Below are 16,950 nucleotides of genomic sequence, written 5' to 3'. Positions count from 1 at the left end.
GATGCTGGGCTCTGTCGTCTCTCTGCGTTGGGTTTTCATATTTTCCAACTTTGCTCGACCACTTCACATTCCTCAGACAGACGCAATTGGTTGTTCAGCATCTTGCTCGGTTCTTTCGCCTTGCACCTTGTGAAAGGTCGAGTGCGAAGCTAATCGGAGCCTTCCGGAGGAGCCACCACGGCCATGGGCCTGGATGTTGATGGTCCGCATTTCTCAATCTTCGCGCGAACAGTTGTGACAATAAGCGAGGTCAACGAAAAGGGGCCATGATTTGAGTTTCTTAGCTGGCATGAAATCCTCCGGTTACTTTTCGTTTGGGAATGGGGTCATTGAGTCTTGAGGATGTACTTCACCTAAATGACTTCGCCGCGTCCTTGTACTCGCCTAGAGGTCCAGAGTGGAAAATAACGCATTCAACAAATTCATGTGGTATGATTTTGTGTTATTGCTCCCGAGCGAACTAGCCGTGGCTCCCTTGACAGAATGGCTTTTTGTCTTCACAGTTCACGCCCTCAGGCGCCGTCGTAGATAATAACCACAGACATGATTGATCGCTGTGAATGAAGGGGATTCGTTCGTTCTATAATAGATTAGTCCTGCGAACTAGTTTCGAAAGTTGGGTAGTCGTACATCTGAAGCTGGCTTGTGCAATCCATCATTGAGTGAGGTGCTGTCTTAGTTGAGCCGTCACGAGCCTGCTGTCTGGGAATCCGGGCATACCCGGGGCGCTCACTTGGATCTAGTAGCCTCGATGTCTTCTCTCCCAAATGATGATTCAATGCTTCATAGTAATTTTGACACCGCAGAATGTATAAACAGGACAAGGTCATGAAATGGGACTTTTACACACTCATCATCACTGACTTTGGAGTAAACTTGAAGATTATTCAGGTCCCATTTCGCGCGGTAACATTTTGCCTTTTAATCATGCTTCTAAGAACTACTGTAGATGATGTTGTTCTGACGCACATCGCGCTGACACTCCTCTGCGTTCTGCTATGATCATATCGACCAAGTTAGAGGCCACCCATACCTGGTGCCATCAAGTTTGTCTTGCTTGGAAACGACCTCCCTCCGCCATCTCTGAGAACAAACTAGGCCCTGTTACTCGATGGTCCCAACTCACTCAATTACCGTTCCTCCTTGTGCCAAGATAACACCCCGACTCGTCGGATCTCTGTCCCCATACGAGCTCCTCTGTGAAGACCGCAGCGGCGTTGTCCGTCTCGTCGCTGCAGACGCGTTGGCAGTCCTCTCCCTTTTCCTCGGCACATACACAGTCGGCCTCTTCTCCCACTCTTGTCGACGATGCGCCTCAGCATGCAGAGTTTTCTGGGCTGCCCTCCGCTGCGAAGAAGTCTCGGGCGCTGATAGACTGCGCTGTCGGCGTTCTCCAGGCGTTGTTTTTTTGGGCCCTTTCGTCTTGCCACCGCCTCCCTCCTTTCCCCGTGTGGTGGTTCCTCTTGACCCGTGGAGGTCCCTCCACGGAGCCACCCTTTCAGCCCTTCGTATATGGGGCGGCTCGTCGTCGTGGTCATTGTCATCGAGGAGATCTAGTGTAGCGAGCCACTCCTTTGTCTCGCGGGTATGCTTCTCTACTAACGCGGCGCGCTTGAGGTGAGGTCTTTGCGAAGTCTGTATTTCCTCCGATGTCAAGACGCCACCCAAGGTCTCATTTTCGCCCATGATGATGCCAATGCCGGACATGATTGCCACCAACGCGAAGTCGTCGTTCAAGAAGGGTCTTTCTTTTTCACCAGGGGGAACGACGGCGGAATTGAGGAATCGGAATCCTGTACCAAGATACGGTCGCGAGGGGTCGATCGAAATCATGGCAACCAGCTCCTCGTCCAACTTGGCGTAGCCTCCCCTTCCGAGATACGACTGACGGGGAGCTCTTAGGATGCGTGTTTCGTCGGGCGTCCGTTTCCTCTAGAGAAGCCACCCATCCGAAAGACGTAGTGTCCGAATGGATAACCCACGACTATGTCGCCACTCGAAATCGACATCGGTCGTCATTTCCGCCCAACAAGGGTCGCGAAGACGCATCGTGAAGCGCCATAGGCCTTGATACCCTTTCCCACGGATAATGCGACTCAACAGCGAGCGGAAACCCAGAGCATTCCCTTGCCGGCCGCGGTCTTCGTGGAGGAGGATCTTGGGCGTGTCGCTGGAGTTGCTTTCCCGGCGGCGAGGGCGCGAAGAGAGAGAAGACTGCGGTTGTTCGAGGTGGACTTGCATGGTGCGACGGGTCTTCTAGCCCGGCAGGCTGACGAGACGGTGGGTGAGGTGCGCGATGATGGGCGCGGTAGAGTAGGGGCCTGCGTGGATGTTGATGCCGATTGCGTTGTCTGTCTCGGAGGGTTCGGCGTCGTGGGAGAGGTAGAAGAGGGGGAGGTTTGCTGTTTCGGCGAGGCCTGAGTCGAAGATTGAGAAGATTGGTGGGAGGAGGCGGGGGATTGGGGACGGCATGTTTCTTCTCGTTTCTCTCTATCCTTGTTTATTTGGTTGATGGGTTCGTTGTTCATGTTGAATGACTGGCTGAAGGCTCCATGATGATATTTGTTGTGCTTTGACCAGCTTCTGAGACGGCTCGAATGAGGATGGAAAAGGGTTGAGCCGGTGGTATCTTGGGAAGCATTCCTACCTGGAAGGAAGGTACCTAGGTACCTTAGGTACTCAACGTGTCACAATGTCCTGAGGGCGGCAGTTTCCTCGCATACATGTTCGATTCAGTGCCTTCCGTGCAAATTCAAATTTTCGTTGCCTGTATTGAGTCCTAGGAAATTGCCACAAGGCAGGAGCTGCAAGATGTCGTCCAGCCATCTTGTCAACGGTGCCGCTCCGGAAGGACCCACTCAGGCGGTCCGGTCCGGTCATGCCCGGTCCGGTGCCGCTGTGGGGTTCGTCCGGCAGCCCTGCAGCACACCCGAACAATAGATCGAGGCTTTACGGTCTAAACGCGGACGTGTTATCGAAATCTTTTGCACATGATTACATTGTTGTCTGTACTTCAGCGATTCGGCCAATTCCGTCCTGTGAAACCCAACATGACGCCAACCTCGGAAGCGGTCGGCCGACCACCTGCATCTGCTAATTGGAATGAAAAGGTACTCTGCTAAGAATCAATCATGCTACATACGAAGTTGGGTACCGTTTGCCGTTTACTCAGCTGCGATCGAATCCGGATTATCTCCGAGACACAAAAATATGGTGGCTAATTGGCTGGCCATTGCGATTGTACAGTGTGATATTGATCCAAGACATTAACGATTGTTGGGCGTCGAAGAATGAGAATTCATTCAGCTGCTCAATTGTCGTGAAAGAGCGTGACGATCTCCTCGGTCCTGTTCAGACTGAGTAGCAGGAATTTTGGCATTTAAACTAGAGTCACCACATACTTTGAGCATCCCTCGGGTACCTAGATGGAACAAAGAAGTCGGGTATTTGATGTTGCCCCGGCCCGTGTTTTTCGATCCTGAACTTCGGGCCGAAGGGCCCTCTCCCTTCATCGCTAGTTACGCTGTTTTGTTCTTATACTCCGTCTCCCTTTCTGCTGGCTGGCAAGAGGCTCCCCACCTGCCATAGGAAATGGAGGCCATAGCCACATGAAATTTCCTCTCAAATGAGCTCGGCATACCTAGGACAGTACTCGATTGCGAAGTTTCACGGACATATCCAACTCGGCTTCACGATGAGATCCTTGTTTGCGGCATTGGCTGGCTTGGTCGTGAGCGTAGCAAGCCAGCTTCCCCCTGACACAACATACCTCGGATGCGGCACAGTTGCCCAATTCCAGCTGGCCTTCAGCTTATCCTCTAGCAATAGCTTCAATAGCCCATTGTTTTGCCAAACAATGTGCGTCTCCATCGGTCGTTCATTCGGCGCGACATTTCAGAGTCAGTGTTACTGCGGCAATCCAGGTGTAACTGCTATCGGTCCTGTAACAGGGAATCCGAGTTATTGCAACATTGTATGCGCTGGGGATTCTACCTCTTACTGCGGTGGCACTATCAGCTCCGCTCAGTTTTTCAGTTTTTATGAATACACGATACCTTCGTCCAGCTCGTCCAGCTCGTCCAGCTCATCGACCCTGTCAACCTCTTCAACATCCACCGACACAAGTAGCTCAAGTACTTCAGGAACGAGCGGTACTGATACCTCAACAACTTCGACCTCGTCATCATCCAGTACCTCGAGCTCCTCAAGCAGCGGATCAACAATCACCACTACAGATTCCGGCACTACTTCTTCGGCTTCATTAACCTTCACCTCAACATCTTTGACGAGCTTCAGCAATACGTCCACAACTTCAACGCAATCATCAATTTCCTCTTCTTCGAACTTGGGAATAACTTCATCCACCAGCACTTCCAACACCGATAGCTCCAGTACTAGCACGGGGCTTTCTAACACCTCGAGCTTAAACCCAAGTGCGAGTGTGAGCGTCACAAGTAGCAGCGGAACTACGGGCTCTTCCTCTTCATCCTCCACAGGCTCTTCCTTGACATTCGGAAGCACAGGAACGTCTACTTCTACGCCTTCTGCCACAGCCAGCACGACCAACACTAGTGGGAGCTCGGGATCCTCCGTCATCTCAAGCTCGACTACAATCATGAGTTCATTGTTGTCTGTGACTTCTTTCTCTACGATTTCTGGCTCTCCGATTGCAAGCACAATTTCAAGCACCCCAACATCCGCAACCACATCAAGCACTAGCCAGACGAGCATCCAATCGAGCACATCCCCATCGTCACAAGCTTCTTCTTCTGGGACTCTTTCCACATCGCCTATAACATCGTCAACCACTCAGACGTCAAGCACGGCCTCGGCTTCTCAGATTACTGCCGGCTTTGTTCTCACCGTTTCAGTTCTGCCTGCTGCCACTCCATCGGCTGGTTGAGTGATCTGATGTGTCAAAGAAAAAGGGGAAGGCGCGAGACAAGCAAGGGGAAAGGCAGCCGGCCGGTTGAGTATCCATTGGAGTCGGGCATCTGAAGAAAAGTCTTTGTGACGATACTTAAACCCTAGAAGTGGCGCTACGAATAATTGATGTAATTCACTTTGCTTGTAGCTGAAGAACAGCTCATACTCAATAGTCAAACAGAAAGATATCACTGCTATAACCTTGTTGTCCTAGGATAGTCAAGCATGTATTGAAAGCCGATCTTATCATTGTTACTTATGTCATCCATGCTTGATCATCTGAATCTTTAATTCTCATCGTTGGTACGGAGTCTATAATAGGTGTGGCTACAACATGCTTCGCAACGACACACGTTGAGCAATTCAATCAAGTCAATTCCACTGAGATTGATTGAACTAGGTATGTTTATTGATATTGCAGTACTATGCACAGTGGTTATCACATCTTGAAACTGGACTATCTACCTAGTAGACTAAATTCCACATGATTGAGAAAGTCGACAGGTATCAGTAAGTACTTAGAATCGCAAAGGTATTGATTCACGAATTTTACCTAGAGAAACGTGTTGTCTTAATGACTCTACACGGCCTAATGTTTGGCCGAAGGGTTTAAGTCGTATTTCATGCTTTTCAACTGGCCATGCAGTCGAGTATCTCAACTTGAAGATGGAAGATAGTGTAACAAGATGTGTTTCCTGAGTAGTCACGGGCATTTACCGATGATTTCAAAGCGAGGGCTCTGTAAACATCAGTCAAGAGCTATGATACCCTGTAGGTCCCAGAAGTAGTCTCCTTGATCTTTCATACCAGCTATTAAGACAATACCTAGCGTGTGACTTAGTATCGATCAATGTCTCTTTCATTCAAGTCGATGTTGTTGGAAAAGCGCATTACTCCCCATATTTAGTCACGACCTTCTCCGTTCTTGGCGGAAAGTGACTTTAGCAATCTTTACTCTGGAGTATTGTACAGAGCTTCATATGAATTATTGTACAACTCTTATTACACTGTTGTGAAGAGTTATGTAGCGGGCTTTCGATGTCGCATCCAACCACAATCCAACACACTTGGAAACCAAAGACATCAGTCGTTCAGCACAGTAGTCGAACCTTGGAGAGATCAACAAAACAACCACTGACTCTCCGTTGCCATAGCATTATTCTCCTGCCGACAACAGTCTCCCCGTCGTCAGCGATCAACACGGGATAATGTTCGATGGATCCCCCTGAAGTGAAGGAAATTCCCCGATCCGATCCACTCGTGCAGCCTGCTTGCGGACTGGATCCGCCTAAATTTTCTCAGCAGCACACGGACCGTCAACAGCCCATCGTGAACAAGCCTCATGGGAAAGGTACAGGGCCCAGGGGGCCATGCATCGTTGGGCTGCGATGGGAGATTACGCAGTCTTACAACCCGATTTTGCTGCGGGAGGGGGGTTCTGAGTTCTAACAGTAAGGGGGTTTATTTGCCGCAGGTCTCGAATGTGACAAGTCGGTTTTCTTTCTTCTCCCTGTCTTATGAGAACCATGTGGATGGATGACTGGTTGCGGACTTCACGATGGCTTCATTTCCAAGGCCAGTGATACCACTGGAACGGCGTAGCCGATACCCTGCACGCCAACTTTTTTCCAACTTGGCAATGAAATGAGGGCGGCTGCCAACATCATGCTTCAAGGGGTGCATCGAACTTTTCCTCCCTTGCCGAGTCCTAGCTACCAGGTTACGAAAGTATGAGAAGAATGAGGAAAAAGCATAAGTGTTCCTGATATCAGGTGGGCCCGGGAGTGTGGTAAGTTGCCGCGGACCCGTGGCGTAGCGGCGTGGGGGTCGTCTATGACGGTGTGTTGCATCCGGTTTAGACGAGCCATCACGGTAGGTGACATTTGTCACCGCAACGAAGAACAGCTCGGTCAAGCTTTTTCACGGCGAGGTGATTTGGCTACCTCCCTGGCCATTTTCCCTGCGGCCGCCTTCCTATTCGTGCCTCGATATTCTCAAGTACTCACGAGTTTTCAGTGGGTAGCATTGATATCGGCCCTACGGCTATTTTTGAAACCAAGACTTGACGATGCGGCATAGTCACTGAAGCCCGTCCGGGTTGCCGACGTGACTGGAAGAGAGGTACACGCGTCAATGGATAACTGTTGAGCTGGCAGCATCACATGTCGAATGCAATGTTGGATGCAGTGTCAAGACTGCAAACCTTGCCCTGAATCACGGTATGCTGAGTATGTTGGTTGTGTCGAGTCAACACTGCTGCAGCATCACGAATCACCAACGGCATGTTATCAAAGTTTTGCATCGCAGCTGGCCAGCATCACATCCGTCGTCATGCAGCATGCCAATGACCGGAAAGGTGTGACAAGCAGATCAAAACAGCCCCCAAATGATGTTGGACCTTTTGCCTAGCACAGCGCTCGTTTCATGCTGAACTCTGAGTTCCAGATCGTCCAATGCCGGATGGCACTTGAAAACGTGTGGTGGATATGCGGTGCGGACTCACCCGCCGTTGACTAGACTGCAATGCTTCTCACCTACTGATACATACCTCCATCTTCAAGCTGCTGCTAAGCTAAGATAGTTCGGCCACATCATCAATGATCAGCCCGTAAAACAGAGTTTCTGTTTAGCCCGGCTGCAACTTCCGGACCATATTCGATGCTGCGATGAGAAAGAAAAGTTGTGGACACACGAACCGCGAGATGGCCCCGATACCGCCTCTGTTTCGGACGGAACGCAACACAAAGTGGACCATCACCGACCGGACGAAAAAGGTCTCATCTTATTTTAGGATTTGGGCTCTACCGACACAGCTTTCGTTTCCCTGGCAGGATCAGAGCTTTGCGTTCTGGAATTCTGGTGGAGTCTTTGTAGCGCAAAATCTTATCGTGTGTGACAGAAAATTAGGACTTGAGAAATGGTCAGAAGAAAGAGAGAAACTCCACCGTTGGGAGAGAGAGCCCTTCCCTCTATCCGTATGGGTCTGGAAAAACATGCCTCTTCATTCCCTTGCGCACATCACGCCAGGGGCCCCCGATAGGAGTTGACGACAGGGTTTTGTTGCCGCCGTGAAAGTGCGAAGGGGGCACGGATAGTCAAATTGCCATGTGTGTGGATCGGGAGCATTGGGCTGGAACTTTGAACAGGGCTTCCCGAAGCGTGATGGATATCACGATCATGAGGAAAAGCAGAGATTTAAACCACAATTTGACAAACAATCAGTTGGACCAAAGAGAATTTGGAGTCGTGAGGGGTTCCACGCCGCAGGAGGAGCGTGTCAGACCTGGATTCTGGCCCCTAGATCCCGGCTTCAAGCAACAAAAACCCATTCCTTCCCTCGGATCCTGTACCGAATCCAGCTTAATGGGAAGAGAGGGGGAGACGGGATAGCTGCAGGACAGTCACAGTCGGGGCCCCGGGGGCGACTTTATTGTGGAATGGAGCGTTTTTGGGGTCCCGCCGAGGAGGAGAAATGCGAAAAGGCGATGGCGCAGAGTGGTGGGAAACTCGGTCGGATCGTGAAAGTCTTTTTGGAGAAGAGGAGACGAGGACCTGAGGGGGAGAAAGAAAAAAAGAGGATATCTCGAAAGATGGACCCGAGGCTCGGGATTTCCGTATTGGGGAAACCGAGAGGAGGGACGTGAAAGGGACGTGAGCCTGTGAAAGCTGAGTGAGTCGGCGATGAGCGACAGGGGGCCCCTTTTTGTCATCACACGGACGAGCGAGACAAGAGCTGGAACGGCCGATATATCCACTCCCGGTGGCCCGGTGGAGAGGTGAAGAAAGGTATCCGTACGGATAGGTTAGATGGACGAGTGTCCGTGGTTGGGAACCGACGGGTACGCGGGCTGAAGACGATGAATCTCGGTGCAGCAGCTTGCTGGTGATCAGCGGGATAAGGTCCAGAGCTTCTTGAGACTCGAGAGGAGGAGCTGGAGGGGTCACCCCATCTTCCTCCCGTCGCGGCAGGGCGGTCTAGAACGGTGGCCGAAACTCTTTCTCGCGGTGGGATGGATGGGGATGTGTGGACGGGTCTGATTCACGATGGTTGATGCTCCTCCCGGTTCCGGTGTCCCGGGCGGCACGGGAGGGCGGGCAAACGCATACACGCAACGCACGGCACGCACACACATCCACACGTACACACGCATCTCTGGTGCCAATCACGACTTAGTTCGAATGAGATTGGCAATCTGTGATGGCAGCGTTGGTGCGCGGCATGAGTGATGGACGGCGTGCCGCATGGATGTTGTGATAGGGGGAGTTAGTAGGAGGGGGGCCAAGATGGTGGACGGGCGTCACAGCCTCACTCAGGATAGAAACAGTAGATCGGTCATCGGTGGACACATCATGGTCGCGACCGTTGCTGTGGTATTAGGGTAGTGTAGTGTAGTATAGTAGTTCTATCAGATACGAGGGTTACGCGCGTAGACTCGTAGGGGAGGGGGATTCCGCTGACCGAGAAAGAAAAGGTATGATAGATTGGACCGTTCGAATGATGAAGAACAACAAGAACCGACGACGGTGAACCATGGACGAATCAGGATCGCCAACTCAAAGTCAGATCACAATTCCAAGGAACGCTGGACAGATGTTCATGTGATAGTGGGGTCTGTTTTACATCATCGAGTAAGGGTCGTCGTCCGTCCCGTCTCTCGTTCGAAGGGGACCCGGAAGATCGACGAGCCAGTTGGAAACGGAGAGCAGAGCCTCTCGAACGTGTCACTCTAGGTGGTGTCCTGTCAAGGACGCATATTAAAGAATAGCAACAGGAAAGAATGTGACGGTAGAAGCCAAGCTGAGTTTTGGAGACGGACCTTCGTTCGTCTCTCGCTAGGCGGAGTTAGTCGGCCATCCGGGAGGGTGAGAAAAAAAGGGGGGGCGTGTGGGATGGCCATGATTTCGTCGATGCTTCACTGTTCTCCCCTACGTCATATAGTCTTGCCATGGCATGTCGACCGGTTTTCGCAACCGCTGGCACCGGTGGCTCGGGATGGATGCAGGCGGCCGCGCGAGCGACGACAGGCGAGAGAGAGGGCTGCGGCGCTGCGGTGCTGCACAATTTTCCTTTGCATTTTTTGCCATTGGCTAGGTTCCGCGCTTCGGATGTTTGGCCCGGGAGACAATGGAGGGATGTGAACACTGCAGACTGCAGCTCACACAGGGGCTAGCCAGCGCAGAGATGCTCTGCCAGATCGGAGGTTTCCTTTCTAGCATACGCCACTCTAGCCCAGCAATGACAATGCCCGCGGCGGCGGCGTCGTCAGGGGTGCCATGATGCTCGGCCAGGGAGCCGCCCTGATTGTGTCGTCTGTTTGGCTTTTTGGAGCCCTGGAGCTAGCAGGGGACGGAGGGGTTCCGATGGCAGGCTTCGGAGTCATGCGAAAGATGACAATTTTTGGAGGAGGAGTTTTGTTTTGAGAGGTTCTTCAGATAGAAGTGAGTGCGTGGGTTTGAATGTGACTGTGTCTGATAATCCATTATCCGCCCAGGTACGCCGTTGACGGGATGATCTCGAAACGGGATGACACTGTGACACATGGCAGGTTTACAGAGTGTGAGAATGATTGGCGTTTTGTAGCATTGCGGCGAGAAAGCTAAGATTTGGATGAGCGGTGATCTGAGGGTAGAGCAGTTCGGTAGCAAATGATATGTGTGTCTGAGCTGACACGAGCAGGTAGTATTGGTACTGTCGAACAGGAGTGAGAGTGACGACTGAATAATGAAAAGGAGCATTCCAGAGAGAAAACTCAAACCAAGGCGGCGAATGACGAATACTGAAAAGGCTATGGCAAATGGCAAACGAAGTCTCGGCCGGGCGCGTTCTGTTATCTCAATCGGCCCTACGAACATCGAAGCAACCGACTGGGATGCAAGATTGGTTCATCGATCACATCTGCGACAGCACTACGGCAGTGGTTGCTTCTTCTTCATGTGCTCGCTGGCTAGCTATTCGTAGTTCTCTCTCTCACTCTCTAATCTTTCTGACTCTAGCCGCCGCCCGTGCTTGAACCTACCACACCTCCGAAGTGCTTCCCGTCCACACCCTCTCTAACCTCTCACAGGGAACATGGCTTGAGCACACCCTCCCTCCCCTTTGGGACCCCTTTAGGTGTCCTCAAGGCCCAGAACGGGCACCGGCGACGGGTCGACGGACCTAACAGACTATAGCGGAACGGCTAAGGTAAGTCAGATCGCGCCAGAGACGTTCTGTTGGGAACGCATGGAAGAAGTTGGGATGCCAATGCCCGTTAGCTTGAAAGGTTTTCTTCGTTCAGCCCGTGCTTTTCGGAGTTTCTGGCAGGGCTACCGCCGGAACGTTGCCGGCCGGACTCGGTGCTGGTTTGTTTAATACGTACTGAGACTCTCTATGAGTTTGACAGCATCTGAGTTTTCAAACCGCGTTTTCAATGTTCACTGAGAGACGCGTCCGTGGCGTTAAATTGGGTCTTTCTTGATAGTTCGAAGGCGAACTAGTGCCAACGCCCGTAGCCCAGAAGCCTAGAAGCAGTTCATGTACGCTTTATGGAAGTGAGTAAGGCGATTGATGTATGCACCTCACCTCCTTGACACAAGTGTCCTCACAGCGCTCATCCTCCGTTGTGCACCTGTCATTTCACACCTATAGATACGGGCAGTCGAGTACACGGGGCTCTCCTCACCGACGGCCGGCCCCTTTCTCAGGTGAGAAAGGGGCTATCCGTACGAACTTGAAAAAGGCCAAGAGAGGTGCGGGTATGGCGCGCGTAAAAGACGCAAGAGACTCGACTGATAACGACGACAACGAGTCCACTGCGTCGTCTTGGTGCAGGCACGTGTGACGCGAGACAAGTGCGCTATACAGCTCCAGACGGTCTGCGACTGTTGTGAGAAGAGGCAATGATAGGCGCCTAGTGGTACGAACAGCTCAGCAGAGCTTCAGTTTAGGGCAAGTCGGAAGCGCAGGGCTTCGGCAAGCTGCGAAAAGATACCTAGTGAGATGAGGGTGTTGGAGGGGGAGGGAGAGGAGGGTGTGAGTTGATATGACGGCATGGGGGTCACCGACGCAGGCACGGGGTTTAGCTGGGCTGCACACACTCTTTTTTTCCAGAGAGAATGCACAGAATGGACGGTTAAGGGTTCCTGGCAGGGATGGCGGGAATCTTGGAGGGCTGGAGGGGGGGAGGGGTGGCATCTTGAAGACTCAATCATGCCTTTCAAAGGATTTGGTTTTGACGCCTGTCACTGAGTCTCTCAGTCTCTCAGTCTGTGTATGACTCTCACTCTCACATTGAGTAGCATGATGCCCACTCACTCACCCTGTTACTCACTCATCTCTGTACACTCACTCACTCACAGTCTCACACATCAAACTTTTCACTCACTGTAAGGTATCACTGTATCACTGAAAGAACGGGAAGGTGTGGCGGTCTTCGATAGGGGTTTCCGCGGCAGGATCCACTCTTTCTAGCACAATGCCATTTCTAGCGCAAGGGAAAATCCTCGACGGCGGCAAGAGCTGCACACTAAGCAGGTACGTAGCAAAAGATACACAGGTACCTCTCGGCGCGTTCCCCCTCCATTCTGCCGTGTGCCTTCGCCTCAGGTTCCATTGCCTCTTCCCTCCATCTTCTCGCCTTTGCAAACTCGCAGACTGCAGTAGGGTCGAGACTGCATAGCAATCTGCAAGCTCTTTGCAACCAACATCTGAACGATTTCGACATACCTAGCAATCAATGTCATTACTCGACAGCTGATACACTCTCGTTTATTAGCCACACACTCGATGCGGCTCGAAGCTGGAGCTTGCGCATTCTTATCGCTGAACCCACCCACCACAATATCGTCGACTCGAGCTTCTCTCCACTTCTCTCTGACGACTGTTGTGGACCCTTCGTGTTTTTTTTTCTCTCTCGCTCGCCCTTCCCTCCCTCACACAGCGTTCCCAGTCAGCGTGCCAGCACCCTCACGTTCGCTCGCTCTCGCGCGCCCCGCCAGCCGAGAGAGTCCGTCTGGCTTGGCCAAGGTGCCATGAACAAGCAGCAGGGTCACAGCCCACTCTTCGTAGGACCCGGCATGGCGAGGCGTGGGATTGTCAATCATCCATGGCCATGATGGGTGTGGTGACGGAGCGTGGGGCCATGGGCGTGAACGTGGATATCGACGTCAAACATGGTTCAAGGTCCATCTTCTCCACCACCACAAGACCACAGACACACAGCTGCAAATACTCTGTTTTCTACAGATGTACGGATACGCCGTGGCGTACAAGTGTATGGATATGGATACCACAGAACAGAGCCGTCAATCTTGCGTGATAACGCAGAGGCGCACCAAACACGCCAATCCTCTAGCACCGGGGCCGAGAAACACCACTACGGTCACCACGCTCCAAGCAAGGAACCGGCGACGAGTCGACGACGGGCCCGTGGAGCCTCCCGTCTGCTCGTTGCCGTTTCTGTTGCTCTGTGTTCCTGGGATCTGCTTTCCTCCGCTCGATTCTCAGCTGTAGCTTCTCCAGTTCTTTCTCCCTTCTCCGTCTTGTGTTTTTCGCCATTCATTACGTCCCGTCTCTCCGCTCCTTCCGCCTGCTTTCCAAGCTTCCCGACTCCATTGATCATCCCCTCCTCGCCCTCCTCCTCGTCCTCTTCCTTGACCTCCTCCCACCCTCCAAACTACCTTCAACTAGCTTTCCAACTTCCTCACATAATGGCGCCTACTTTCCACGAGTGCTACCGCCGTGAGGTCCACTGATGACACTACCCCACGATAACGACGACACTATTCATCCATCGATATCTGGATACTTGACTCGATATACCCAGAAAACCTGCATCTTCACCAGCAGCTCTAACCTACCCAGTCACGACGATCTTGTATAGAGGCTCTTGTACCACCAACTGCGATATCCTCAGAATCAGTTGAGGACAGTTGAGCAGACTCAACCAGTAGCTCAGCTTAAGCTGGAAACGGCGATCGTTTCCTCTTTAGACAGCATGTCGGGCTCACCTCAAGAGTCCGGCCAGACGAGCTCCGGCTCCAGCAACACACCACCGAATCCTTTCGAGAACCCATCACAGGAACAGCCTAAGCTTCGAACTCCTCCATTGCTTCACCCTTCGTCGGCAACACCGCAGGCCCGAAAAGAGAAGAAGGAGAAGAAGAAGGTTGGCTTCCATGCCGACAGCCCTCAGCCTAGCCAGACACCCCTGGTAGACAACCGGCCACCGAGCATCGTCATTGACGATGACTACTTCGCGCAGTCAATGTCTCCCGAAGTTAACCCCTTTGATACACCGGGACGCATTGCTACTCCAAGACGAGACACCGACGCAACCCCCGCGGGAGCTCCAGACGCCGGTGAGCTGCGCCGTGCTCTAACCCAGGTCTTGATTTCGGAGAATCAGGAGAACAGCCCTTCCGAGACACCTGCCCGGCCCCGGCCCGTGCTCCGCCGTAACACCAGCTACGATGCACCCGAGGAAAGGCAGAAGGCCGACCTCGCTGAGCAAACCGCCGGCGAGCGGCAGCAGCGTTCGGGCCTGGAGGCTCGCCAGCGTGCCAACCGCTTGGCTGTAAGTGTCGAGAACTACTCTTCACCCCCTTCTCGTCGCAACTCCATCGACGGATACAACCCATTCAGTGACGATGAGGAAACCGACCACGTCACGGGCTTGAGCTCTGCGGTGGATGGTTCGGACGAGCGACGAAAGGTTCGGTCCCGCCCTAGAAAAAACTCGCACTTGGATGCCGAGAATCTCGTCCGATCCCACACAAGACGTGCCAAGAAGGGTGGCCGCGGACCGAATGACTACTTCAAGTATGAGGCGCCTTCAGGTGCTCGATCTGGCACCGCCACGCCCACCTTGGAGCAGTCTTACGCTCATGACTATGTCCCGCCCCCGAAGCAGTATCACGGGGGTATTCTATCATCGCTCCTCAAGCTATACAACGAGAATGGCAGTGGTGGTAGCAGTGGTCGAAACACGCCAGGGTCCAACACACCAGCTACAGCAACGCCCAACCACTCGCCTCCGGGCTCAATGCCAGCCTCTGCTGCGCCCTCAACTCCTGGATCTCCTCGGCCTTCTCGTCCCAACAGTGGCTTGTTCAACTACCACAAGAAGCAAGGCTCTCGTTCCTCCATGGCTCTGGCTGAGCTTATGAAGTCGTCCTCCGCCATGGCTGGGCCGGCCTCAAGTGTGTTCAGCCAGGGCTTCACCGAGAAGCTAAAGACCGAGCCCCCGTCCCGGCCGAAGAAGAAGAAGTCTGGAGTCTGGGGCGGATCTTCACCAAAGTCATCAAAGTCTGAAGACAAGCACCGCATTACTAAGCACATTGCTCAGATCTTGTCGAGGCATAAGTATCTTGTCAAGCTGTGCAGGGCGCTGATGATGTACGGGGCCCCCACCCACAGACTGGAAGAGTACATGAAAATGTCGGCACGGGTCCTCGAGATCGAGGGCCAGTTCCTCTACATTCCAGGCTGTATGATCATCAGCTTCGACGACAGCGCGACCCACACCACCGAGGTCAAGATCGTACGCTCGGCACACGGTGTCGATCTAGGCAAGCTGCGCGATGTGCACGACATCTATAAGCAGGTTGTCCACGATTTGATCAGCGCCGACGAGGCTACTATCATGTTGGAGAGCATTACCGCCCGCAAGCTCAAATTCGGCAACTGGATGCGCGTGCCCATCTATGGTCTTGCCAGTGCCTGTGTCGCCCCCTTCGCCTTCCAGGGACGCTTCATCGACTTGCCCATCGCTTTCATTCTCGGTTGCATCCTGGGCTGGATGCAACTGATCCTTGCCCCGAGCAACGAGTTGTACGCGAACGTCTTTGAAATCACTGCCTCCATCGTCACCTCCTTCTTGGCCCGCGCCTTCGGCTCCATCAACAACGGCGAATTGTTTTGTTTCTCCGCGTTGGCGCAGAGCTCCATCGCCCTCATTCTTCCAGGTTACATGGTCCTCTGTAGTAGTTTGGAGTTGCAAAGCCACAACTTGGTCGCTGGCAGTGTTCGCATGGTTTATGCCATGATCTACACGCTGTTCCTGGGATACGGAACTACGATTGGTACTGCCCTCTACGGCATGATCGACCGCCACGCAGAGTCGAGAACAACTTGCACAGACCCGCTTAATAGGAATTGGTACCTGTTGTTTGTGCCGGGCTTCACCCTCTGCCTTTGCATTATCAATCAGGCCAAGTGGAAGCAGACACCTGTCATGATCACCATCTCGCTCGCTGGCTTTCTCGTTAACAGCTACTCGTCCGACTTTTTCGTTGGCAATGCTCAAATCTCAAACATGCTCGGCGCCCTCACCGTAGGATTGCTAGCTAACCTCTACTCCCGCCTCGGTCGCCATGCCCACAACTATTTCCTCGACTTCCTCGACTGGTGGGATCTTCGCATGGCGCCGCGCTTCGTTAGCGCTAGCCGCCGTCGCAACGAGCGTCCTCGTCCGGAAATGTACCAGATGTCTGGCCAAACCGCCGGAGCTTCCGGTCCCACTGGCGTCCATACTCCCGGAGAAAACACTCCCGAAGGATCGGCGCCAGCAACACCCACTACCGCTGCCTTCTCTGAGAAGGACAAGGCCCAAGGTGTCGTCCCAGAGCGGAAGCGCACCGTCGGATATGGACTCGCCGCCGCCGCTATGCTTCCAGCTATATTTGTGCAGGTCCCTAGTGGTCTCGCGGCAGGCGGGTCGTTGTTGGCAGGTGTCACATCGGCTGATCAGATCACGAACAATAACGGTACTTCGACATCAACCGACAGTTCAGACCTTAACAACTCGGCCTTTGCGGTTCTTCTTAGCGTCATTCAGGTCGCTATTGGCATCACCGTTGGGTTATTTATGAGCGCCCTCATGGTTTATCCTCTGGGTAAGAGAAGAAGTGGCCTGCTCAGCTTCTAGTTGGTGCGATTTCACACGGTTTTACCTGCATGGTTTTGGCTCTCGCCGCTATTCGGGAAGCCTTTCAACAATCGGAGGTGGAATCACGAGCCGGATGTGGAGTTGGGGTTCGCGGTAG

At 52.9% G+C, this 16,950-nt stretch overlaps 3 protein-coding genes across 3 annotated transcripts; 1 reads left to right on the top strand and 2 right to left on the bottom strand.

The window, feature by feature from the left end:
• Positions 1–1,122: 1,122 nt before the first annotated feature.
• Positions 1,123–1,833, bottom strand: N0V96_002649 (uncharacterized protein; the record flags this gene model as incomplete). Its single annotated transcript, XM_065756586.1, has 1 exon — positions 1,123–1,833. One exon carries the CDS (start codon positions 1,831–1,833, stop codon positions 1,123–1,125), a length of 711 nt encoding a protein of 236 aa, XP_065614955.1.
• Positions 1,834–4,038: 2,205 nt separating this feature from the next.
• On the bottom strand, positions 4,039–4,617 carry N0V96_002648 (uncharacterized protein; the record flags this gene model as incomplete). The annotated part of the gene is made up of 1 exon (XM_065756585.1): positions 4,039–4,617. One exon carries the CDS (start codon positions 4,615–4,617, stop codon positions 4,039–4,041), a length of 579 nt encoding a protein of 192 aa, XP_065614954.1.
• Positions 4,618–13,901: 9,284 nt separating this feature from the next.
• N0V96_002647 (uncharacterized protein) lies at positions 13,902–16,832 on the top strand (the record flags this gene model as incomplete). Its single annotated transcript, XM_053187312.2, has 1 exon — positions 13,902–16,832. The coding sequence occupies one exon, from the start codon at positions 13,902–13,904 to the stop codon at positions 16,830–16,832; it is 2,931 nt and encodes a 976-aa protein (XP_053054816.2).
• Between the last annotated feature and the right edge of the window lie 118 nt (positions 16,833–16,950).

Source organism: Colletotrichum fioriniae (assembly GCF_027942845.1).
Source record: "Colletotrichum fioriniae strain IMI 355084 chromosome Unknown scaffold_2, whole genome shotgun sequence".
Classification (NCBI taxonomy): Eukaryota; Fungi; Ascomycota; class Sordariomycetes; order Glomerellales; family Glomerellaceae; genus Colletotrichum; species Colletotrichum fioriniae.
The sequence above is the reverse complement of the archived record's forward strand: the minus strand, read 5'-3'. Positions and strand labels throughout refer to the sequence as shown.